We start from the raw sequence: 27,957 nt of genomic DNA, 5'->3' as shown, positions 1-27,957 counted from the left end.
TTCTTTTGCCTAACCAATGATACCACTGAATACATTTCAAATGCTCTTTTAAGAGCTGACTGCTTTTGTTGCCTCTGTGCTTGTAGACCTGTGACTTGATGCTTTGCCATGCACGTTCTATGTGCTGTGTATGGCAACCAGTGTTTGGATCAACAAAGTTTTCTGAATGGTTGACAGTAAAATGCCTGTACCCATGTCTACGGAGAGCCTGAACATATGCTCTCCAACAGTCACTGAAAATGGTGGACCCTCTTCTCACGTGCCTTCTGATAATGGGTATGAGAGTCTGTTTTGAGCGGTTTTTGACAATCTTTAAAATTGGCAAACGTCTGTGGCCCTTGATTTCCAGCATTCCAAACACCCAGTTGTTTCTTCTCCATGTAGTTCGAAAACGACCACGGTTATACTAGAAGAAGAAAAAAATAAAAGTTTAGATACTGGAATTGATGCCAAAAATATCACTAAATATTTTATTGATTGCTACAGTAAATCAGTCAAACAATTTTGGTTTAAAATAATGATATTAAAAACCTAGCAAATAAAAATAATAACACATTCTGCTGTCATGTTACAAAAACAAGAAAGTTTAAAATTTTGTCATTTTGTAAAATGACATTACAAAAAATAATAATAAAAACAATAATTAAAAAATCAGGTGAAAAAGGAAAATCTTTTGTTTACACACAATCAAAATTATTCAACCCGGAAGAGTCTCTAACAATTTCCAAGTGTATGTTAATGTCAATATATAATTTTTTAGGATGTTGTCATAATACAACTATGTATAATACTAGGGTCACTCTGTGTCAACTCAACCAGAGGTCCCCGGCTCAAATTTGTGATCTTGCTAATATTTATTTTAAAGAAAGATAGACATGTATAGTGATAAAAGCCATATAAATGATTAATTATTAAATGTCATGGATGAATATTTACTGAGTAATCCACTATTTTGTAGAGGAAGGTCAAAATGGCAATTTTCACCTTAGATTTAGAGTCAAAAAATGAATTCAGAAAGATGGCAGCATCATTATTTTATTTTTGCACAGAGATTGGTAGTTATATTAGTAAAATCTGTTGACTTTAATTATCTTAGTTGCATTATGTGCCAATAGTGACCAATCAAAACTAGGGAAACAGCATCTTTATTTTTAACGCCTTATGAGATTTGGTTCCAGAGATATTGGAATTTCAATATGGCTCTGGGAGTAAATCATCAAAATGTACACATTTTCAGTGTTCAAAAACCAAATGTGGGTGAGTTTAAAATAAAATGTAAAAATTGAATTTTCTTTTAAAGAGGAATGTCTGAAGAACAAATAATGTTTAAACTGGAGATGTCTCATTTCTTTCTTTCAAGACAACTGCACTGAACATACCAGTCTGAGTGCTATAAATATTATTTTTACAAAGTTTGTGTGCCAATAACTCAAGAAGTATTAAAGATACTGCAATATGATTTTAGATTCTAGTTGTTAATAAACTTTTCTTTTGGAATATAAATTTTTAAGGCCCTATAGACCTTTTTCCTGAGTAAATGATGATCGCCGCCATTCTGAATTCTAATGTCAGATTGAATGCTTTTCTGTTCCATTCTCCATAGGAACCCATTCAAATAGTGCCCATCTGTTTTTAATGTAGCTAACATCTGCAGCTTTCTGTCATCTACACACTCATTAAAGTAAGGCACTGACATATGACTGTCATTGCAAATTGATGACGCTATGGAGCCATGTGCTATTTAAAAACATTTTAATAGGTTTAATATTAGATTATCAACTCGGAATATACGCTAATTTGACTAGAAACAATGGAGACCGGAAATGCAAAGCATTGTCGGACTTACTTTCATGTTCAGGAAAAATGTCTATATATTCAGTCACTGAGATATGAGAATCTCAATAAGGCTTAATGTCCAGATTGTTGAATGTTACCCATTTTCAGTGGTTGAAAACCAAATGTTGGTCACTTTGTATACAGCTGATACTAATTTTATTTCAAGAACAATGTGTAAAAAATTAAAGTACACTGAAATGATCAAGCTGAGGCACATTACCTTGCTTTCTGTTGACTATTTATAAGATTCTACATTTGAACCAGTTTCAGGTATATTTGGAAGAAGAGTTTTTGTTCAATTTTACAGCTTCCAAGAGCTACCAAGAGTTTAAACATGCAGTATTGTAACATGTTTGGAACAAATCCCACACCTTATGGGGAAGTGTGGTTGCTTACGCCACACATTTCATTTACATCAGCCAAGATTTGCCTCATCTGGATTAATTATTAGAATTTCTTTTTCTTGTTTATTGTTAGAAAATATGAAGCATAGATAGTCATAGATCAAGCAGTATCTACTGCTTAAGGGCATATTTGGCAGAATCACTGATGTACCCCAAACATTTAACATCTCTTACACTTGAAATAATTACCATTATATAATCCTGAACCCTAGGAAAATGGAATCCTGTGTAATCTTTTTTACATTTCACAGTGTTCATACTTTACCCAGAGTTAACAATTAATCCAGGTCATTCATAATCTGACGTGTCACACTGTACAATCCCTGGTTTACTGTTATTATTTGCATTGTAAACAGTAATGAGAAGATAAACACAAAACTACATTTGGCTTTTGACCATTAAATATGGTCCCACTAAATTTAAAGCTGCACTGAGATCTTGTGCACTGAGATTAAACCATACAGAGCTCTAAAAATGAAGATTCCAAAATAAAAAATTCTTAAAAACCAGAATCTAAAATCATATTAAGATAACTTTAATACTACTTGAGTTACAGGCACACAAATAAAAAAAAAAATCATATTTATGAGTCTCCAACAGGTATGTTCTATGCAATTATTCTAATAGAGGGAAACAATATATGATTCCAATTTCAACATTATTTCTTCTTCAGACATTGGTCTTTAAATAAAATAACTATCAGCTGTACACAAATTGACCAACATTTGGTTTCAATAATTCTGCCATCTTTCCAAAGTCAATGTACCCCCCTGTAACTTGACTCTGAATCTCAGGTGAAAGTTGCCACTTTGACTTCCCTCTACATCAGGGGTTTCCAACCCTGTTCCTGCAGATCTACCATCCTACAAAGTTCAGCTCCAACCCTGAACAAACTTGAACACACTTGAACCAGATAATTAATCTCTTAGGTAGCACTTGATAATTACAGACAGCTGTGTTGGAGCAGGGCTGGAACTAAAGTCTGCAGGTAGGTAGATCTCCAGGAACAGAGTTGAGCACCCCTGCTCTACAAAATAGTGGATTACTCAGTAAATATTCATCAATGACATTTAATATTTTAGCTATCATCACTATACATGTCTATCTTTCTTCAGAATAAATATCTGCAAAGTCCAAAATTTTAGTTTTTGAAATTTGGCTGATTTGACATGGAATATCCCACTAATTTTTCAACCCTTACTTAACATTTCCAAGACATTTTTTAAAAAGTTCAGAGAAACAGTTTGCAGCTATAGCAAACCTTTCAGGCAATGGATAGAAAAAACACAATTTTAATCAAGGGGACACCTCAGTAAATGCCATTCTTGTACAACAGAACATAAAGGTTGATTTGAATATGTTAAAATGAATTTAGATAGGCCTGAATAAATTCAATAAGAATGTTTAATGGAGTGATGAGACCAAATTGGAACTTTCTGGACCCATGGATGATGGTTTAGCAGAACTGTATATCTGGCACAAAAAAGCATCCCCCTACATCTTGACTTTTAAAGTCAAGTAGTATTTTTTTCTCAAATTAACCTCATTTGTCTATGCTCCATTTACCTTTCTTTTATGTGCAAACTTCGACTCATCAATGGATTTTCCACCCACTGTAAGACCAGTTCTTCTTCTCAGTCTTTGTAGTGCAGCTATGCATATCTGAATAACAGAAATATTAATGAATGTCATGCAGTGGTTAATTGCTTTGTTTCTGTATTCATTATAAAGAGGTACCAAACCTTCCTAATGGCATTTGTCATTCGGGACAGTGTTCTTGAACTTCTAGCTATCTGATCCTCTAGCAGGTCAATTTGCCTGAGTTGGAGACCTTGTGCAAATCTGAGAACAAGGAGCACATCACTAGTACTGGCTTTTTCTGCTCTACAGGCTGTACAAATATTATTGTGGTATTTATTATGTGTACAACATTCTACAGATGAATAAGACTTTCTCTTTCTATAACCACTCACCTGTAAATAAATTCCAACCATTTAACGAGTTGTACTCTACTTTGGCTGAAAAGTGAACCTTTTCTTACTGATGATGACACTTTGCGATGACCCTTTCTTCTGCACATCCTGAAATAAAACAAATTAAAAACAATAAAGTGAGACATAAAAGATTCTAACTGCCAATACAATATTTTGTTTTTAACTGTGACTCAGAAAAAATTATCACATGAAATGTTCATTCATAAAGCAATAAGCTCCAAGAAGCTTTGGTTTACACTGCAATTAGAACACCTTCGCTGCACTTAAATAACTGTAAACAAAGGCTTCGCAGAGCTTATTGCTTTTATAGAATGGTTAGACCATAAAAAAATAATTATTTTAATAGATAACTAGATAAAAAAAAGTTTGTCAAGTTTTAAGTTTTAAAAATGTTAAAGTTTAAAAAAAAGTTAAAGAAGTTTAAAAAAGATTTTTAAGTTTGAGGGTTTTTAAGCTGAAATAGTTTGAACTTAGTTTTAAACTTAGTTTTAAAAGCTTAATGTTTGATAGATAGATATATTTATATTTATTGTAATATGCTTAATTTAAAAAAAAAAAAAAAAAACATATACTAGACTGTATTTTGTAATGTTTTACATCAAAAGTATACAAAAAGTGTACTCAGGCATGTGATTGGCTAAGGACAAAAAAGCAGGAAAATATACTAAGACAACCAACCCCCCCCCCCATCATCACCTCTCTCTATAACAACAAATAAATTTTTACTTATTTTTGTACACATATTTTAACTTATTTTTGTACACTCTGTGGGTAGTAACTACAGTACTGGTACAACAGTATTTTCTTTAGCGGCTATAGAAAACCATTCCCTTTCGTTCCCTTTAGTTACTGTTGCTATGTCCGACAAGCGACGCATAATATAATAAAATATTGAATGGGAATATACGTTGCACTTGACCTATCACTACAAGACGACTCGACAGATTCGGCAGCATTCATTCGCGGAAAAATCATTAGGCCTACATAGTCTACATGTAGATTCCTTTAAATGTTAAGGGGAAGATTAAAAAAGAGAAACTGGGTCTGTGAATTCAATTCTCACAGAATCACAGTTGAATTCACGATTGAATTCATATCTTGCTACTCAGTCAGAATCTCATTAACCCGGAGTCCCAGTCTCTGTCACAATAATCATATAGGCTATGTGATGTTTTAGGCCTATTTTGCAGACATCCATTTAAAATGTAGGCAATGGCTTATAAAGAAACTTTTTTCCATATCCACTTAGGTTTCTCAGCTTGCACTCTAGCATTTGTGTGGTCCAGGTAACGTTAGCTTTGCATAAAAAAAAATGGTTATCATTCGCATGGCTACTTTTACTTGAGTAAAGAAGTTAAATCAGTACTTCTACTTTTACCAGAGTATTTTTTAACACAAGTATCTGTACTTCTACTTGAGAACGAGAAGTGAGACGGACTATTTTCTTTAGCGGAAGCAATATAAATCGTTTTTAAATCAATAAACTCCTTTTAAAATCAATATTTTGTGTCAAATTATTGATTTATTTTGTAGGTAGCCATGTAATAAGCGGGATAATGTAGAGTTTGTCTTACATGTGCTTCATGAGGCACACACGCGCGGTCTCTTGCTCTCTCTCGTCATGCACGCGCTACGCGGTTTGGAGCACAGTCTCTGTCTCGCGGGCGCGCACTCACTCCCTCGCTCTAGATTCCGGGAGAAACTATTTGCGGCCATCAGATTCAGTGAGCTATATATTCAATATAATAATTAAAATATAATTATTGATTTTTCATTGACTATTTTTTGGTGCCCCCTCAGCACTCGGTACCCTACGCACAGTGCGTGATGCGCGTGGTGGGAGCGGCAGCGCTGAATGAACCTTATTGAAAAGTGTTAACTTACCATCTTATCAGTTAACGGTTAATAATCGGACAATGATTTGCGGTTGTCGGCTGGGAAAATTAACCGAAATGAGCGACTGAGGTAACTTACACTGCGCAGCAGGGAGCTTGATTGACAGGTGATCTGACCAATCATACTTCGCCATCCGCCATTTGCGAACGGTCGCAAATACGTCCTTGTTGATACTTGGAAAGGAAGGAAAAATGCATCTCTTTGCCATCTGACGTGTCGCCCGGTGTGGCCCTATTGCTCGGGGACGGCGATTGTGGTTCCGTCCCAGGTTACCATGGTGACGGCTGTGAGATCGCCACGCCCCCCCCCTTTTTTTTTTTTTTTTTTTTTTTTTTTTTTAACAGATCTGCATGATTCACATAGGTCACATTTTCAGGTCGAAAAATCCGGAATTCCGGATTAATCCGGAAAAATCACATCCCTGTGTACTTTAATCGGAATTTTCCTTTATCTCTTGTTATACTAATTATTTTATTTGTAAGATAATTTAATATATTAGGTTAACGTCATAAATAGTATTATGAAAAAGTATTATGCATGCTTTATATAAACCAATAATATAAACTTTGTCATATACGCTCATGTGAATTTTAACCAAAATATTAATGTTGGAAACACGTATGGTAACCTGTACATATGCACAAATAAAGAAATTGTATTGCTCTACTTACCATATATAGCCATCGGTGCTCTTGTGACTGATCAGCTTCATTTCTTTTCCGCAAACGCGGCAGGTTGGTGCTCCACAAAGCAGTCTCTTCTTGATGAACCATTTTATTAAACTTTTCCGATGAGATCCTCTTCTGCAGCGATGTAAAACTTTATGTATTTGCTCGGATAAATTCATTTTAAACTCATCACTTAAACACCCTTCGTGACCCCAACCTGTACACGGAGTATTTTCTGTATTTACTTTAATTTAAAATGCGGGAGTGGAACACCCAATCAGAGGTCTACTCTTTTGTAGACACGTCACGCGCATGCGCAGTCAGAGGTGTGTGTGATAGCTGGCGGTCTTTTTTCGAATATCAACGGCTGACGACTGATAGAAGGTATGAAGTTTACAGGTAAATATATCGACTGTAATGTATAAAACCAATTAATGGATTCTGTTCCTAAAGTATTGCGATAGTATTCTATACCATGGCAAGAAAGTTACTTTCGAAAGCCTATAGTTAACTGCTACTTTGATTCCACAGACAGGATTTTGATCCTTAAACACTCCAATTATGTTGCGGAAGAGAAAGACAAAAAGACCCCGGACTCTCCCTGTTTTAGGTGAAGAAGAAATCATTATCCTACAGCAGTGTGTACTTAATAATAGCATGTGAATAAGTTTTCAATTTACTGTCTTCACTACACATATAACTACAAATGTAACTACTGTTTTCACAGATGAGGACAGCGAGGTAACCAAGCAGTCTGTGGATTGTGAAAATAACCCAGGTAGATTCATCTTACGACATTTCTTTGGGACACTATCATGCAGTTACATACATATTATCTTAATGCAGTAATTCAACTTGATGTAACAAATTCATTAGATTACTTTCTTAATATTTAGTTAAATATTTTAACAATATTATCCTAACATTTTCTTTTGTATATAGTAATTAGAATGATGTTAATTTTGTTTTACAGAGGACTCATGCCCAGACACTGTACCTGCTGCCAGCTGTTCTTTGGACAGACCAAGTGAAAGGGAGAAAGGTGAGATTAATTAACTGTAAGGCTAAAAATATGACTGTTATTTCAAAACTGATCTTTGATGGAACATAAACTATGAGTGACAGAATGTAAATTTGCATATATATGTTAAGGACTCCAGGCAGCTGCTGAGGAATCACCAGTGGATCTGTTGAAACGGATAGAAGCATTAGAGGAAGAACGTGACTTTCTTAGGCAGACTCTTGCATCTGTCTGTGGTGAGTAATGCTAAGCTAGATATAATCACACTGTTAGACCTTACCAGGCTGCTAGTTACTGTAGGTTTTTACAGTAAATTACTACAATGACTGTTTGAAGATACATCATTAAAAGGATCTATTAACTCACTTAAAGGGATAGTTCACCCAATAAGGAAAATTTGATGACATTGAAAGAAAGTTATGGAAATGGAGCTTTATGCTCTTCTGGTAACTGAAATTACATCAGAAAGTAGTTAGTTTAAATAATAAAACTAAAGAAAATATATTTTAAGATAGGTCTGGTAAAGTGAATGCAGCTGTTGTGCATGACAATTCTCAAACAAACATGTTTAAAGCACACATTCAGAAAATAAATAACATTAAAAACTAGAGCTTTTGTAGATGTATGACCTACAGTAACTAGCTGGCAACAGTGTTGACAATATATTATATTAAATGCCTGGTAAGGTCTAACAGTGCACAGTCTTGATATGTGGCATTGCTTTTCATATATAATTACATTTGACAAGACTACAGGAATAAACAATGAATACACTACTTTGAGTGATTATTTACAATTACCTTAAAGTTACCTTAAATATGCTTTAAAATAATTATGTTGTTGTGGCTAGTATGCAGTATACATACAGTATCAGGGCTTTACGCTTTCTTTTTTTTTGTTAGGAGCACTTGCGCTCCTAACTTTAAAAAATTAAGGAGCACAGTCAAAATTTTAGGAGCACATTCTAAACAATAATCAAAAAATCTGATAAAAATTTTGCCTTCCCATTACGAGGTGATATTTGACTCCTTAAAGTGATTTACAGGGGAATTTTGTTTTTACCTTTGTTTTTACCTTTTTATACGTTTAATGAGGCTCAGAGGTGGCACGAGTGCCATCAAATTAATGAATTCATGTTGAGATTAATGTTACAATTTACAATATACAATTTTTTATTCAGAAATATTAAAGATTTAAATAACTGAAAAGGTCTGCCAGCAGGTGGTGGCAAGACACTGATTTAATTACTGAATGATATCATTCATTTGATTTGTTCGAACGGATGGTTCATTCAGGAATAAAGAAAGTGACTGTCTTTATAAATGGGAAATGTAATAATTTTACAAGTTTCGTTTAAAAACGCATGTCCATTCTTAAACGAAACACCGCTGTTTTGAATGTTGATGCACAGCGGCTCAGTTGTGACTTGTTTCAGACTACTTTTGACTATGAAAAAGAGCAAAATCAGGCAATAGTGTTATAGTCAGACAATGTTACTTAAAAGTCACTTAATAATAACTTCTTGTTTATTTAACTGCAGTATTAAATCAAAATCTCATTTACAAACTCCCTTAAAAATTCTTAAAAGTCATCTTAGTTATATCACAATATCACAGAACTTTATTATAATCAACTGTGCTCTCTATACTGCACAATCTCTTATTTACACTCTCTCTACACTTTGTTTATGAAAAGATTGGTGAGATATGTCTGTGATACATTACTCAAAGTTGCAAAAACATGTAGAAACCTTTGAAGCTCACCTTAGCGCAAACACAAATATACTGATCAGGTCAGTCGCACATGGTGCTCCTAAATATTTTTCATAGTTGCACATAGTAATTTTCAGTCGCAAATGTGAGCGAAATGGTCGCACTGTAGAGCCCTGAGTATATAGTATTCAGTATTACTTTTTGCAGAGCTTAAATTTTGGCCTTGTCATGTATTTGTCCTTCACTTGTCAAGATTAAAAAAACTTGTCCAAAAAAAAAATAATTGTAATTTTTTTCTGAAGCAATATTCTCATCAGTGTTCTATCAGGTTACATACTGTATGTAAATCTCCAGATTTGTGATATTTACCCTGAGGGCATTTTTTACCTTTATAAAGGGCAATTTTTCACCTAATCTTTAATTCTTACATTTGATTAATAAATTCTTTAATTCTTTACATTTGATTAATAAATTCCATTGTATTTAATAATGTTAATTTTAGATTGTTTTGACCATTGTCCCTATGCATTATCTTGCTGCTTGTTATTTTTATTTTTATGATTTTACTTTTTAAAATAAAATAATAACAATAATAATAAAATGAAAAAAAAAAAAAAAAATTGTTCTGGAAGTGAACTTCTCTTTTAATACGTTGGCTTAATAGCAAAAAGTTTTGACATTCCTGTGATATGACTCACTTTTCCCAAACAGACTAGCAACCACTGGATAAAATTAGACCTGCACTATGTATGTATGATAAGCTGTTTAACTCAGAATGGCACAATGCAATAGGGGTTGGAATCTTCACGATCCGATCCAATTCCGATTCTGGGAGTCACGATCCGATTCCAAAACGATTCTTGATCCACATTTTTTCCCCAATTAATTATTCTGCTGTGCAAATACATCTTTACAACTTTACATTTTACAAAATGTAAAATTGCCTTTTTTATGCTTTTTTTTTTAATTAGAATCTCTGTATATCAGTACTGCCATCTTAAATGTAGGGGTGTGAATCGTCACTGGTTTCACGATTCAGTTTAATTACGATTTTCATTATCAACTAAATATCACAATGCATCACATTCTCAGTTTTAAATATTACTGCACATGGCTACATTTTCATATACATTTTATATCAAATGTATTTTGTGCAACATATACTATATTTGTTTTATCATATGAGCAGGCTACTGTAGACTCTGTTTTTCTTAGCATTACAGCCGTTTGATTATTACTGATGAGATCAGCCACAATTGAGCTTTAGGACAAACAAACAGAAAGCGCACGTGAAAGTCTGTCAGTGCGTGAGTTTCGTTCATCTAAGAGAGAATCGCAATGCATTGGAGAATCGATTTTTTCCCTCACCCCTACAATGCAATAGACCTTTACTTGTAACTTTTATTTTATTCCAGCATTAAAGGTGACAGCCTTTTTTTTTAGAATTATAAAAAAATATAATTATTTTTAAATATAAAATCTTTTTTATTTAGGCAAGGAAAAGAAAAAGAAGAAGAAGAAGAAAGACACTAGTAGTGAGAGTGATGCTTCAAACTCTTCATCATCTTCGTCATCCTCCTCCTCCCTCCTATCTTCTTCATCGGAGGACGAAAGATGCCGCAAAAAAAAATCCAAAAAGAAGAAAACACAAAAAATCAGGTCAAGATCTGCACTGTCCAGTGCTACAGTAAGAGGTAAATCTAAGAGCACTTCTTTTTGTAAATTGATTCTTGATGAAGATGACTTTGCCATATGTTCTGTATAATTTGTAATATATTAACAAACTCTTTATTTTATGTTCAACAGCCAAGTGTCCAGATGACGTTCTGAAAAGATATAAAAAAGTTCTTTGAGCATACAAAAAGGAAGGAAGCATGACAAGAGCTTTTACAAAAGTTGGAGTGGACAGAAACACCCTTGCACTCTCTGCAGTTGTCGCTGAGATTCAAATTATTGAACCAGAATTTTATCGCTCCATCCCCCAGTTCCAGCCTCAGCAAGAGAAGCTTTTTGATTTTGCTCAGAGGTGCTCAGAGGCCTTGACCAATGAGGTGAAAGCCTCAATTATCTCAGCAAAAAAGAGTGGAAAACTCCTCCCAATTAAATACAAATTTCGCTAAAGGCTTTTTATTTCTGTTTTAATTTGATTAGTTGGGGTATTATGTGTTTTGTTTTACACAAGTTTATATAAAGAAAAGTGTTTAAACATAAGGTCCAATCTTGTGCAACCTGAGCACAGCTCTTTTTTTTTTTTTTGTTACCTTTTTTTTCCAAAAAAAAAGTCTATATGTTGTAAAAGTTTCAGAAATAGACTGTTCCTGTTTATCTGAAAGTTTTCAGTAAAACAAAAAACATTGCATGTTTTGTTTTCCTTTCCATGTCCCAGCATTATTAGCAAGTTTCAATAAGAATACCATAATTTTATTCTGCATGCAATTAATGAACTGATGGACCCGCCTTTTACAACAGATGGACATTTTTCTGTTTATTTTCAGGATAAGTACACATTAGTTCCTCAATATTTTCAGTGTAAGTACACATTAGTTCCTGAGTATCAACAATGGTTCCACACTTTATTTTAAGTGGTCAGTTTTTGTGTAATTTCAGTGTAAGTACACATTAGTTCTTGAGTAATTTTAGTGTAAGTACACATTAGTTCTTGAGTAATTTTAGTGTAAGTACACATTAGTTCCTGAGTATCCACAATGGTTCCACACTTTATTTTAGGTGGTCAGTTTTGGTGTATTTTCAATGTAAGTACACATTAGTTCTTGAGTATCAACAATGGTTCCACACTTTATTTTAAGTGGTCAGTTTTTGAGTAATTTCTGTGTACATACACATTAGTTCCTAAGTAATTTTAGTGTAAGTACACATTAGTTCTTGAGTAATTTCAGTGTAAGTACACATTAGTTCTTGAGTAATTTTAGTGTAAGTACACATTAGTTCCTGAGTATCAACAATGGTTCCACACTTTATTTTAAGTGGTCAGTTTTTGAGTAATTTCTGTGTACATACACATTAGTTCCTGAGTAATTTTAGTTCCTGTATCAACAATGGTTCCACACTTTATTTTAAGTGGTCAGTTTTTGAGTAATTTCTGTGTAAGTACACATTAGTTTTTAGTGTAAGTACACATTAGTTCTTGAGTATCGACCCAATGGTTCCACACTTTATTTTAGGTGTGCCGTTTTTGTGTATTTTCAATGTAAGTACACATTAGTTCTTGAGTAATTTTAGTGTAAGTACACATTAATTCTTGAGTAATTTTAGTGTAAGTACACATTAATTCTTGAGTAATTTTAGTGTAAGTACACATTAGTTCCTGAGTATCAACAATGGTTCCACACTTTATTTTAAGTGGTCAGTTTTTGTGTGATTTCAGTGTAAGTACACATTATTTCTTGAGTAATTTTAGTGTAAGTACGCATTAGTTCTTGAGTAATTTTAGTGTAAGTACACATTATTTCTTGAGTAATTTTAGTGTAAGTACGCATTAGTTCTTGAGTAATTTTAATGTAAGTACACATTATTTTTGATATTTTAGTGTAAGTACAGTTCTTGATTTTTAGTTCTTTAGTTCTTGAATAATTTTATTTTAGTTCTTGAGTAATTTTAGTGTAAGTACACATTAGTTCCTGAGTTTCAACAATGGTTCCACACTTTATTTTAAGTGGTCAGTTTTTGTATATTTTCAATGTAAGTAATTTTAGTGTAAGTACACATTGGTTCTTGAGTACCAACAATGGTTCCACAATTTATTTTAGGTGGGCAGTTTTGGTGTATTTTCAATGTAAGTACACATTAGTTCCTGAGTATCAACAATGGTTCCACACTTTATTTTAAGTGGTCAGTTTTTGTATATTTTCAATGTAAGTACACATTGGTTCTTGAGTAATTTTAGTGTAAGTACACATTGGTTCTTGAGGACCAACAATGGTTCCACACTTTATTTTAGGTGGGCAGTTTTGGTGTATTTTCAATGTAAGCACACGTTAGTTCCTGAGTATCAACAATGGTTTCACACTTTACAACAAAGTTTCATTAGTTGACATGAGTTAACAATGAACAATACTTCTACATTATTTATTAAGTTTAATTAATGTTGACCTCAGCATTTACTAATACATTTTTAAGATCAAAAGATGTATCTATTAACATTAGTTAATGCGGTGTGAACTAACCTGAACAAGAACATTTTTAAACTGACGTCAGCAAAGAATAATACAATCTTTAAAACATATTATTCATTGCTAGTTCCTGTTACTAATGCATTAACTAATGTTAACAAACGAAACCTCATTGCAGTCTTGCTGATAGAGTATTAGATAGAGTATTTGCACATTGTTGTTTACAGCATGTGAGGCGCACAACAAAATCAAACTTCCTGAGTAGCCGTAACAAGCTATATAAAAATGACTGAATCTACATTGTTGTATTCTGCAAACATTTGTTGCATCCATACTAAATGGTTTGAATAATAAAAAGCACACATGGTAGGTATGAACAACAATGTTTTACACCTGTAAAAACATAACAATTACAAAAATAAATAAATCACAGAAACCGCAGAGTACTTACATTTGTAGTTACAAAATTGCAATTATGGCATGTACTTACAAAAGTGTACTTACAACTTACATATGTAAGTACACTATTATAACTACAGACTGAACATGCATGTACTTAAAATGTAAGTACAATGTAAGAACATGAAATTACAATGACAGTACATTGTATTAAGTGCTTAATGTGTCGTGTAAGTACATTGATGTTAAGGCCACCTAATGTAAAGTGACTGGAGTACATTGTATTAAGTTAGTTTCTGTACTGGAATTAGTTCACCTGTTTCGTCTTCGGGTTTTTCGAGTCGTTCGTTCATCTTATTGAAAAAAGATGTTATTTTGAGGCCACCTAAAATGATGTAAAGTGGGTCATTCTAGCTCTTACGTTGTTGTGCAGTCAATACGGACAATAAACCCTAACAAAGACAGTACAACATCAGTGCATGAGTTAAATCCTTTTATTCTTCAACCGGGCTTTCACACTAACCCTAAACTTTTTGCATTATTACATTTTCAAATAAACATCTTTTACTATTTTTAATAATTTATTTCCCTCGTGGGGACCACAGATCAGTCCCGACAATGTAAAAAAATTCAGGTTTTACTATCCTTGTGGAGATAGTACACACACACACACACAATATAACATGCAAACAGAAAGAGAGAAGAACAAAGTGGATCTGAATGGGGTGACAGAGGAAGTTGGACAAAGAGGAGCATAAAATATCTGATTCATTTTTAATCAAACTTAAATGTTTACTAGTTTTGCTCTTTAAAGGTAAACTAATATGTTTTAGTTGCTCCGTAAATGTACAGCTGTTATACTCTGCACAGTGAAATTCTTTTGATTTTATGATTTTTAACACAGATGCTGAACTCTATTACAGTGACTCTTCCATCTCACAAACTAATACCCCACACAATGTTAAGAAAACATGATTAACACACTAAAAATACATAACAGTCAAAACAGAAAACTATATAAAAAGATAGCTGTATTGTATAATGTAATCTTACAGTGTTTTATTTGAGAGATTCATGATCAGGATGAGTTTGATGTGAAAGTGACTCACATGCAGTAGTTTGCAGCAGCAGCATCAGTCCAAAGATGAGCATCATTTCTCTAAGATCCAATTTTCAGCCCAAAACCAGCAGAAGAGTGTGATGCTGCTTCAGATCATCTGTCCATCTGTGTTCTGGTTCTCATGAAGTGTCTTCAAGGAAATGTCTGAAGAGGAAGTTTCCTCCTACTGAACAAGATACTGACGCTGTTTGTTTGTATTACAGCACATCTAAAACAAGAAGATGACGTGAACAGAAGTGAAACTACTGTAAGAGCAATGTATAAACAACCAATCATAGAACATTTAACTGAAATTATAAGGGACAGTTGAAAATGGAAGAGAAGATTGTTTTTTTTTATGCTCTTGAGGCAATTCTTCAAAAACAACTCCACTTGTGCCAAACAGAAAAAAAAATAATAATGACAATAATTAATGACAGGATGACACAAACACAAATTTCTGTTACGTTTTATTTAGTTTTTAGTAAATACAAATGTCACCTTGACAGTTAACTATGGCAACATCCGCCCTGAGACCACTTCACAAGTTCACGCTTACATATAATTAGCCGGAGTATAGTAACGCATATTTGGCGGGCTGTCCGGGCAAGGGCTCCGAGCTCGGGAATGGCCCGAACCCAGAGAACCCCCTAGGTGTAGTGAGAACTCGTGTGAGGAGTGAGGAGATGGGGTGGTGGTGGAATGCTGATAAACCATCAAATGGATAGAGGTAAGTTCAGCTGTATTTAAATTGCAGCGTTGATTAACTTGAGTGAGCTCCTCTTGTGATAATTAGGCTAGGTATCTGAAGCGCTCCTCCCGAACCTTGTTAATAAAACGTCATGTCATGAACGCCACCTCAAGGGCACAAAATGCTTCCACTACAAGAGGGCCTTATTACGTTTTTCTAAATGTAAACTTTAAGGTAGGCTACATAATTTGTGCTACATAAACATACAAGGGGTGATCAAAAGTTCGGAGACTATGGCCATGATAAACAACGTTAGTCTGTTTGTGTAATGATGCAGTATAGCACTCCTGATTTGACAGACAGCTCTCGTTAAACCCGTGAAGTGAAAGTGAAAACAGTTTCACTTTAAACCTGTTTTTTCTCAAAATTCCATTCTCGGAATGCACACATGTGACTGAGGCTATAGTGCCATCTAGTGGTCACCGATTTTCTTATAGGAAAGTCTCAAAATTCACATGAATCAAATACAATCAACACAGAAGAGATGTGAATGAATGCACGCATGTTGTCTAATCCACAAATGAACATTTTAATGGCCACATGCACAAATTCTGATACTTTAATACAATCTATAACATTTGTATTCACAAATATGTCTCTGTTAGAACAAAATGCTGCACATTAATGTAATTCTTAACTCTGCAGACACCGGTTGAAAAGCATTTGTTTCAGTGTTTGGACGAAATTTGCGAATTTTTCAAATCATGTACACGTTAATGAATTGCACTGGGCCTTGTTCATTGGTAGTTGTGTGTGTGGGCATCGTGAAATGCTGTAAATTGCAAAAATGAAGTCTCAAAATCCAACTGAACTTGACTCAAGCAAGACGTCAGTAAATGCACACGTGACACCTGATCCACAAATGCACGGATTCCTTTTTGAATGTGCAATTTATGATATATTAATGCAGAACAGAACATTTTTATTCGCAAACATTTCTTTATTTGTACAAATCGCTGCACAATCATTTAATCCTGAATTTCACAGACTCAAATTGAAAGGCATTTGTTTGTGGATAAAATTTATGCAGTACATGGATAATTGTGCGTGCATCCATTAATCATTTTGAGTCTAATATAATCCCATACACTGTAAAAAACTGTTTGTTGAGTCAACTTAAAATACTTTGTAACCTGGCTGCCTTAAAATTTTAAGTTCAGTCAACTCAAAAAAAAGTTTATTCAACTTGAAATGTTAAATTATACTAAGTGACAACTTAGATATTTGAGCTGAATCAACTTGAAATTTTAAGGCAGCTGGGTTAGTTTAGCAAACACAAATATCTAATTTGTTACTTAGTACAACTTACCATTTGAAGTTGAATAAACTTATTTTAGTTGACTGAACTTAAAATTTTAAGGCAGCAGGGTAACAAATTATTTTAAGCTGACTCAACAAATTGTGTTTTTTATTTTTTACAGTGTACGCTTGTGCTCTGCCTCTGTGCCACCAGCAAAACCGCCTGCGGTATGCCGCTTTCTGCATGTCTCCCATTGAAAATGAACTAGACACTTGCGACTGCCGCGTCCCGTGTGAAAGGGCCTATACATTCACACAAACCACAGTTTCAATATTTAGGATAGTATTTCCAATATTTTGCACATTGTCTTCAGTGATCTTGGTTTTACTCTCAGTATTTTTTTCTTTTTGCGTTCGTCTTTAGTGTCTCTGGCCTCTGTTAACGGATGTCTAAAGAGTTCGTAATATTTCCACACACATGACATTTTGAAAGAAGATTGCATGCAGTTCGTGTGCAATAAGAGATCGGTGCATCTGTCTCCACTGTATAAATTAAGAATGTGTTGATCATTGTTAAAGCTACAAAGCTAATACTTTTGTAGGCTATTTGTCCTTTAGAGATGCGTCCTTCTGTGATCGCTTAAATTTTTAAATGATCAAGGTTAAAAACACGTGAAAATTATAAACTTTCGTGACGACGTGGCAGTGGCCCAATCGGGCCAGTGACATACTCGTCAATAGTCCCGAGCGTCTTTCACGCTGGCCCCGGACCATCGGGCACTCCTTATTGTCGAGCCCTGATGTACCTTTGAGGTCCTAATATAGACCATGCAGTAGTAAATAAGGTACAATGTGTGTTTGCAACTGTACTTCCACAGGAATGAATTGAAAACACTATTTGGAAAGGAATAATGATAAAGGAAAACATGACTTCTTCCAGACTATTTTATTTATAATGAGGGCATGAATACATGTCTTTACATATTTAAAATACAAAATATGAGTAACTTTATTTCATTACAGATACATTTAAATGGGTCGTTAATCAAATTACAGCTACAGCTTAAAAGAATTTTAAATTACCAAAGTAATTACTTTGAATTTTAATGTCATTTATTTTATTTAAACATAAACTCTAACAGGCAATTACTGTTAATTTGTGATTTTCTGCATCTGATATTCTGGAAAAGCATCCTAGCATCCTTTGTGTTACAAAACTTGTGAAATCTAATGAAATATATTACAAATTACTTTTAAAAGCATGTAATTTTGTAATCTTTCATTACATTTTTAAAAGTAACCATTCCAACCCTGTCTATATTAACACAGAGAACTTGTAAATTAAAAATACACAAGTGTGTCTAAACATGTTAAAGATCATGTAAAATACAGATGATCTGCTGCTGCTCTCATGAATCTTCTGCTGTGTGTTCATGTCGTTCTCTAAATCTTCTCATTCTCACTTTCTGATCTTCCTGTTTCTTTCCTAAAAGCATCACATCATCATCATCATCTTCACACTCGTAATATTTGCATGTCAAATCCATAATGATGATTATAAATGTCTCTGACCTGACGTGTGTCTCATGTAGATGTGAAAACCTCCTAACAGACCCAACAGAACCATCAGCTGAAAACACCGGACCAGCACAAACACAACAGACACTGAACACACTGAACAACAACAATTAGACAGAAAACAAAACCGTTCGTTCATGTTTCCAGTAGTGTGTTTGTTAAACTCCTACCACATTCTGATGTGTTTGTGCTGCTGGTCACTGTAGAGGTCAAACTAGAGGTCACAGGTGCAGTAGTTGCTCCTGAAATCAAACATCAGCACAGAATCACCTGCTTTCTCTCTCTGAACCACATCAACACAATTCACTGCTGAGATCAAACTCATGATATGTGGACATTTATGTATTAAAATCTCACCAGGACAGGGTTTGACTCTAATGGTTTTCTGTCCATGACTGACGTGGTTCTTCACGCTGCAGCAGATGTTTCCATCAGTTCTTTCATCCAGATCAATGCTGCTGTTTCCAACCATCAGTGGATCTCCATTCAGAGTCCAGCTGTAGAGGAGCTGATCCCCCTCAGAGGAGCAGGACGCCCTCATCACCCCACTGGAGGAGCAGCTGATTGACACTTCCACTGAGCCAATAGGAGCTGGAGGGAGGGACACATGACAGTCACATGACAAACACAGGAGAATCTTGTTTTTCCTATTACTGGAGCATGTAGTGTGTTTAATGTGTGCTAGGAAGAAAAACCTTCACAGAGATTGAACTGATTGATTTGTATGAGAGTGAGATCTTTGGAGAACATGAGATTGGAATGAGTCTGATGAGAGAGTTTCTGTACCTTCAACAATCACTTGAAGATCTCCTTGAAATGTCACTCTGACCTGTGAGCTATAAATTACTAATGTGTAATTCCCTGAATCTGCTCTGATCACATGGTTAATTATCAGCATCCCTTGAACGAAGGTCACTTCTGCTCTGTTATTATAAAAATCACATTCAGTGTCCTTTATTTTGCCATACTGAAATCTACAAACTGGATCATTTTGATTGTTTATTTTCTTACATATCTTCATGTCATATTCACTAGCGCCCAGCAGCATTGGCAGACTGAGTTTGTGTCCCAGAGCTGCGTAACAGAGATCAGACTGATCAAACCAGCAGAACCGATCCAGACCTGAAGAACAAAACACACACACACACACACACACACACACACACACACACACTAAAATGTGCATAAATGTCAGTCTAATCATGAAAATAATGTTCCTGAACACAATTACATGAGCTGTGAATATCATAATCATTGGAGTTGCAGGAATATTTGCTAAAATACAATAAAACAATAGTAATGTATGTTGCTTCTGAAGCATGAGTGCAAAGATACAGATGTAAACTTGTGGTAGAAGATTGAGAACATGGGGAAGAGCAGAGCCGTTTTGAAAAGGTAAAAGAGGAAGTTAGTTAAATATGGAAATAGAGCTGTACAAGAGGAGTGACAGAATGATGTAATAGAGTAAAAACAAAAATAGAACCAACATCAAATGTTAGATTCATTTCCAAACTCTTTAAATGTTAATGCATTTTTAGCAGTCTGGTGCTGACATACAGTTTTACAGTTTTGTCATTTTACAGTGTTTTTATTTGAGAGATTCATGATCAGCATGAGTTTGATGTGAAAGTGACTCACATGCAGTAGTTTGCAGCAGCAGCATCAGTCCAAAGATGAGCATCATTTCCCAAAAGTCCAGTTTCCAGAAGAGCCCAAAACCAGCAGAAGAGTGTGATGCTGCTTCAGTCACACAATCACTTCTCACACAGAAGAGCCTGACTGACACGCATCTGTGCTCACAATAGAGTTAGAAAACTACTGCACAGTTTCCGTCAGAGAAAAGGAAGTTGAGATCATTCACAGTTTGCTGCATCCTAATGTGCCTACTTATACTACGCCCTTAAAACATGTACTCTTTTGGTGAAGAAAAAGTACACACTTTTGAGTGTGTAGTAGAGTAGGCAAGAGTAGGTGAGCTTTGTTACACACTATCATGTCACACAACTGCGTCTTAGCCATTAGCGTGTGCACTGATCCACACTTCAAAAATCGACCTGAAATAGTAGACCATCCGGGGACTTTTGGCATACTCTTTTCAGCATACTATGCTTTAGGACACACTTATTGTAATCTCACATACTATTTAGGATGGATAGTATTAATATTGGGATGCAGGAAATGTTTGCTTTTCCGTCATGGTGGAGACGTTTCACTGATCATGCTTGTGCAGTTTTACATTTTCACAAAGACATTTAATATATTACTAATTTTATCAGTCTTTGCTTGCTTTTATAACTGCAGTGCTCATAATGAACCACAAGGAAAAACTGGCCTTAAAAAAGATTTGCACATCTTCTGTCAACCTTTATCCAAGTCTGAATCCATGAGGTATGGCACAGAATCATAACAGATGATGTTCCTGTTACTCCATTGGAAAACTGACCATCAGAAGTTCATCTAGATTCTAGAAAATCTAAAGTGTTTTGAAATGATGAGACTGAGATCTGTCATTGCTCAAATGTCATTGTCATTGTTCACCACACGAGGTCTCCATCAGCACAGAGCTATAGATCTGTTGTCATATTAACTGCAGACTTTTAATTCTCATAATCCTTTCTGTGCAGTTAAAAAATTATTTTGTCCCCATAATACAATCCCCCAAACAGCAGTCGATATTAAAAGCATAATTTAATAATATTTAATTTATCAAAGTTTATTAATTAGGAATAATCAAAAATGAAGCACTATTTTTTTTTTAAATATTTTCTTCATTAGTACTTTTGTATTTTTCTAGTATAAATATCTAAAAACTCTTGATTTAGGATGCATTTACTAGACAAGTAAAATATTGTGTTAGTTTTTGCTTAAATCAAGCAAAAATATCTGCCAGTGGGGCAAGAAAAATAATCTTGTTAAGCCTTGGATTTAAGATTATTTTTCTTACGCCACTGGCAGATATTTTTGCTTGTTTTAAACAAAAACTGACAAAATTTGAGTACTTCTTTCAGAAAACAAGACATCTTAACTCAATTTACTTGTCAAGTAAATGCATCCTGATTCAAGAACTCTTAGATACTTATACTAGAAAACAAGACAAAAATACCAAAGAGGAAATCATTTTTTGCAGTGCATTGTTATTGTAGTTATTGTAAACCATTATGCATGTTCAGTTACTAAAACTGGGTTGTTTATTTTTGAAAAACCGTTTGAACCTGCATTTTTGTTTTTCTTCGGTGTTTGGTGAATCTGCATTTCAGACCCTGTCATAGAGCTTCACTGAACTTCTGACTCCTTCTGACTGAGTGTGTGATAATGTTTGTAGTGTTTGACTCGGATGCAGTTCAAGTGTGAATGAAGAAAGAATTCTGAGTTTCAGCCCGTCCGGATTCGATCTTCTGTTGACTGGAGCCGAGACTCACCGGACACGTTTGTAGCTGCGCACCCAGGCAAAAAAGTGCACTTCCATAATGTACTTGAAGTGCTCTATTATAACACACTAATTTTGTACTTAATATATTAATGATATTAAATAAATATTAGATATTAAATATTAAATAAAATGATTCTTTACTTCTTAAAATTAAAGTATACTCAACTGTGCTATTTTGGGACATTATGAATATGAACTAAAATGTGCTTGTAACACTATCTCTGAATTAAAAATAAGGTATTTAGTTACCACTTGTAATACACTTGGAAAAATATTAACACTTGAAACATTTTAAATAAAGATAATTGTTTTACCATGTTCAAGATTACGTATATTTTGTGAAAGAATTTTTCAAGATAAATTAAAACATTTTTATAATTCACAATTTATGTACAGTGCAAATGTCACATGTGTTTAGATAATCTTCTATAACTACAAGTCAAGCTGCAATACCATTAACACATTAACCTTATTGTATATAAATATATACGGATCCATTCAGAATTATTAAACAGAGCAAAATACAAATAAAAAAACCCTAATAAAAACATTTTAAAACATTATAAAACACATGCAACCATACTAAAACATGCAAAAAAATCTGTCAGAGGGCACACATAACATGGTTTGTTTATTTGCATTGCAGTCCCTGCAGTTCGGGAAAAAAAAAAAAAAATCCTGGTCAGAGTGAAATCGCCTAAAAAGGGCGGAACGCTACATAATGTGACTTGATGCTGATTGGACATCCAGAGGCAGAACAAACAGTGACAGCTACCTTAACACTGTGGTTGAATGTGATAGAAAAAAATCCCTCCCTTTCTCACTTTGGTGGTGTTTTTTTAGCTCAGTTCCTCAATATTTGTGATTAAAAGTTGACATGCATTTTAGCCTTTTCAGCCAATTGCATCTACAATTCGAGGAGCACTAAAAACAAAAGTGCTCAGTAGTTTGAGGAAAAATAACATGCAATTGGATTCCTCTTTTTTTCATGGTCTTGCTTACTCTATATCTCATGCTGCGGAGCATTTGAGCAGTTTGGAGTGAATGTCACCTCGCCGTACTTAACCTCCTCCTCCTCCTGCTCCTCCTCCTCCTTCTTCTTTGTCTGCGGTCTGACCGCAGCGTATATTACATCAACCGGGAGTGATTCTGCAGAGAGAAAGGAGAAACGATGACAGGACATTACCGGACGTCTCTACACATACTGAATAGCTGTTAGTTGATGCATAAATATCAGCTTTACCACAAATGCGAACTGACAAAGATTTTGAAGAGTCAAACTATTGTAATGATAAAGTAGCAAACAATAATGATAAAAAGATTAAATCCAGTCCAAGTTAAGAGACTCTCAGAGCAGCTGGAGATAAATTTCATGTATTCATGTAGGCTACTTATATACTAACAACATCATGTCATGCGCTTCAGTATGTGTGTAATAAATGAAACCGCATGTCCTCACAATTTATTCACACAGAGAAACACAGAACATGCAGGATTCCTATTTAAAGGGGACAAAACACACTTTCTGCCAATCTCAAGCTCATCTTGAGTATTTAGAGTAGTCTTAGGAGAAATCTTAGGGCGCTACTTAATCCATAAATCAGCTTTTAAACTTTAAACTACACGATTTTAAAAGACAGATGCATTTATTTTCTTTTAGTCTGAAAGAGTGTGAAGGATCTGAATCCAAAGTGATGAATCGATTAGAAATCTTTCATTTGCAATGAGTGATAGTTAACATGTTCAGACAGTAGCATTACTAATTCAAAGATTGAGGCTTATAAACCACAAACTGAATAGATTCTTGTTGTTTTACAGTGTAAAGTAGATCTCTGAGCTTTACTGAGTTTCTTACCTGTTTTCTTCTTTTCACATTTGTTCTCATGAGAGATATCAGCGTATATGAGCTCCACATTTCCAGCAGTGGCTGATGGGAAGGCAATCACATTATCAACAGATAAACTACAGTCTCATATTTCAATCATTAAAGTACTGGCTTTAAAACTAGCCTTATAACAGATCATGCCGCTTAAACGTTTTTTCACATAACAGACTGTTTGCAACACATTTGGAAAAAGATGGAAGCCCCTTACATCAAATATTACTACATTTTAACCTTCACCAGTTAATGACCTACAGATTCAAAATGAGCTGACCTGATGTCGACCTGAGCTGTTTCTTCTTGTAAAAGTAACATGCGGTGATGAACAGCAGAATCAGCATCAGAGCAGCGCACGCCCAGCACAAAGTAATCAAAAAGGCATCTAAAATAATGGAAAAAAAACCCAAGGACATTTATCAAACTTCAAAAACTGCTTTGAGAAGTTCATTCATACCAACTGCAACAGTAACAAGAATTACAACTTTAGCAACTTCATGCAATTAATAGTACAGTAAATTAGTTAAAAATCATATTAGCCACAGAACAGCCAGCAGATCCCTCTCTGCCATCATTAATATTATGATTAACTTATTTACATTATTAGTAGTGTAGTTAAGACTACAGTTAGTAACAGATAGTTACTAGTGTAGGTGACATTCATACCAGCTTTATTTCAGCATTTTTCTCTATATAATGGACTGATATGGTGCTCCGAGTTTGAACTTCCAAAATGCAGTTTAAAAATGATCCCAGCTGAGAAAGAAGGGTAATACAATTTAAATATTTTTTAATCTCAAACACTTGTCTTGTCTTGCTTTGCCTGAACTCTGTGTATTGTGACTCAAGACCGTTAGGGTATGTTGAAAAACTCTGATCGTATTTTCTCCCTCAACTTCAAAAATCATTTCAAAATCATCCTACATCGCTGCAGAAGTACCGGCCCAGTCTTTGCAAAGTGAACATGCAAAGAAGATCAAACACCCTTAACAAAAAAGGTAAAACAGCGATATAGGAAGATTTTGAAGTTGAGGGAGAACATGAGATGGGAGTTTGACATTAAAAAGTATATAAATTGTATTATTTTGTAAAATAATGATTGTTTCGCAAGATAAGACCCTTCTTCCTGAGCTGGGATTGTTTACAAGCGCATTTGTGATCGTTTGAAGCTGCATTTAAACTGCATTTTGGACGTTAGATCATTCATTCTCAGGGGATACGGACTTGGAGTATTTTTCTCCATATAATGGACTGACCATTATATGGAGAAAAATCCTGAAATGTTTTCCTCAAAAAACATAATTTCTTTACGACTGAAGAAAGAAAGACATGAACATCTTGGATGAGGGGGTGAATACATCATCTGTAAATCTTTGTTCTGGAAGTTTTCCTTTAATTAGATAATTGATGGTTGTTCAGGTTTAAGTAATTGCATTTATTGGTATGAACTTGAGATTTCTTGTTTTCACTCTCTTAAACTCATCCAGTCCTCACTTTTTTTTGCAACTTGTGTGAATGTATGAGCGCGTGTTTATGTATTAGATTTAGTTTATATGTCTTAGATTTATCCAGTAAAGTCTTATTTGTATTGAAAAGAGACGTATCTTGTTTTTTTGTGCTTTAAAGTTTATTTTTCATAAAAAAGTGAGACTTAGCCTCACTTTATTAATAATCCTTCCTTAAGAATCAACCAAAAAAGGAGAGTCTTAGAGTAATTAAAACCATTACAATCTATCAAAATACGTTTCAGAGACACTGAGTGGATTCTGTAGTGAAATGTGACTTTGACATGTTAAGGTTTTGTGAGATTCTGCATCACTCTTGTTGCTGTTGTCTAGCAAATACTTCAGTCATGTATTAAAATCTGACCAGGACAGGGTTTGACTCTAATGGTCTTCTGTCCATGACTGACGTGGTTCTTCACGCTGCAGCAGATGTTTCCATCAGTTCTTTCATCCAGATCAATGCTGCTGTTTCCAACCATCAGTGGATCTCCATTCAGAGTCCAGCTGTAGAGGAGCTGATCCCCCTCAGAGGAGCAGGACGCCCTCATCACCCCACTGGAGGAGCAGCTGATTGACACTTCCACTGAGCCAATAGGAGCTGGAGGGAGGGACACATGACAGTCACATGATAAACACAGGAGAATCCTGTTCTTTTACATAGAGCTTCAACTGATTCATTTGCATGAGAGTGAGATCTTTGGAGAACATGAGATTGGAATCTGATGAGAGAGTTTCTGTACCTTCAACAATCACTTGAAGATTTCCTTGAAATAATTCTGTGCCGTCTGAGTGACTGAGTGTTAATGTGTAATTCCCTGAATCTGCTTTGGTCACATGGTTTATTATCAGAGTCCCATTAATGACTGTCACTTCAGCTCTGTTATTATAAAGATCACATTCCCTCATTTTGTCATTCTTTACTCTACAAACTAGATCATGTGCTGTGTTGTTGTTTATTCTCTTTTTTAACTGCAGGTCGTATTTACTAGCGTCCAGCACCATTGGAAGTTTGAGTTTGTGTCCCAGAGCTGCATAACAGGAATCAGACTGATTAAAACTGCAGTTTAACTCCAGACCTGAAGAACAAAACACACACAATGAAATGTACCAAAATCTACAGACATCATGAACTAAAATTAGGCAAACATATGGTGACCACCTGGTAATTGCTCCGTCGTAGGACATAGATGTGATTTTGTGGCACACGTGTGTAAGAGATAAATTTATTATACTATGTAAATACTGATTTACATTAGTTTGAAGGCGGAGGGCGAAACTAAAAGAAGCCTAATGTTAGTGTAATCTATTAGCACATAGTCAAGTAGCCTAACAGATTTGAGTATCATGTCAGAAAATATTTTATTATGACTGAATTTGTTAATGTTAACTAAAGTTTTAGTACATTTACTAAAGTTACTAAATACACGGTTATTCAAACAGTGAATAATACAGAAAGCGAGCAGAGAATGCCATCAAATAATATTATCATTGACAGTCTACTGTGAATTGAAGCATTAACAAAATAACTCCTGCTATATTAAATAAAGCTGTCTGTAGCTGTGACAGAAAAGGTTGTATTTTCTTTTAAGTAGTTCAATTGTTTATTTTGTAAAAAAGTATTTAGTTCACTAATAGTGTACAATGTATTGTCAATGTTCATTTGGAAATTGTATTTGAGAATTATAAAACTGGTTAATAGTGACACCTACAGGTGAAATGTGCAATGTTAGTTGAATTTGTCACGTGATCTAGGCAGCCATGTTAGTATATGATCTACAAAGAAATGCACACATGCTGAGAGCTGTCCGATTGTAAGATTATTTGTTAAAGGGAAAGCCTACACTAACGTCTCCTGAATTTCTGATTAGAAGGTGCACACGTTTTTCACGGTGTCACGACATAAAGATGTCAAGATGTTAATGATATCCAAAGGGTGTCGCAATGTTCAAGTGGTGTTGAAGTACGATCAAGATGGCAATGACGCTGATGCTTGTTTTAGCAAAGAAGATATTAAACATAAAGACATCAGATGAAGTGTGGTTCTTTTACTCAGAAGAAAACCTTCAGGAGCCGTTACACTGTCTACACTGTGAAATTAATCTCTTACTTACATCATACATACATTTACACTTTGTTATTTATGTGAGAAATTTCCAGAGAGCAGAATTCAGTCAATGAGCGCACACACTCAACATAACATTGGCATTTCAGTAATGACTCATCTGAAAGCCCCTGATTGGCCATTACATTAATAAACTCAACACAATCGTGTGTGATTGGTTATAATGCGCAGTGCTGCTCAGCGAGTAGTTTCTATCATTATTATTAGATTTATCTGTAATGTACATCATTAGTTGTAGATCAGCACTCACACATCCTTAAAGAAAAGTATGTAGTGTAGGTGACATTCATAAAA

At 34.6% G+C, this 27,957-nt stretch overlaps 1 protein-coding gene across 1 annotated transcript in view; it reads right to left on the bottom strand.

Annotated features, from left to right (window-relative positions):
* The window catches only part of LOC127158121 (uncharacterized), a 77,018-nt gene that overhangs the window by 28,335 nt on the left and 20,726 nt on the right, over positions 1–27,957 (bottom strand). The window contains exons 6-7 of the mRNA XM_051101271.1: positions 26,282–26,617; positions 19,085–19,318 (exon numbers count right to left, since the gene is read on the bottom strand). Of these exons, the coding sequence (XP_050957228.1) occupies positions 19,085–19,318; positions 26,282–26,617 (570 nt within the window). The remainder of the gene's footprint in view (positions 1–19,084; positions 19,319–26,281; positions 26,618–27,957) is intronic.

Source organism: Labeo rohita, unplaced genomic scaffold (assembly GCF_022985175.1).
Source record: "Labeo rohita strain BAU-BD-2019 unplaced genomic scaffold, IGBB_LRoh.1.0 scaffold_135, whole genome shotgun sequence".
NCBI classification, from domain to species: domain Eukaryota; kingdom Metazoa; phylum Chordata; class Actinopteri; order Cypriniformes; family Cyprinidae; genus Labeo; species Labeo rohita.
This window is presented reverse-complemented; position numbering and strand designations above follow the sequence as displayed.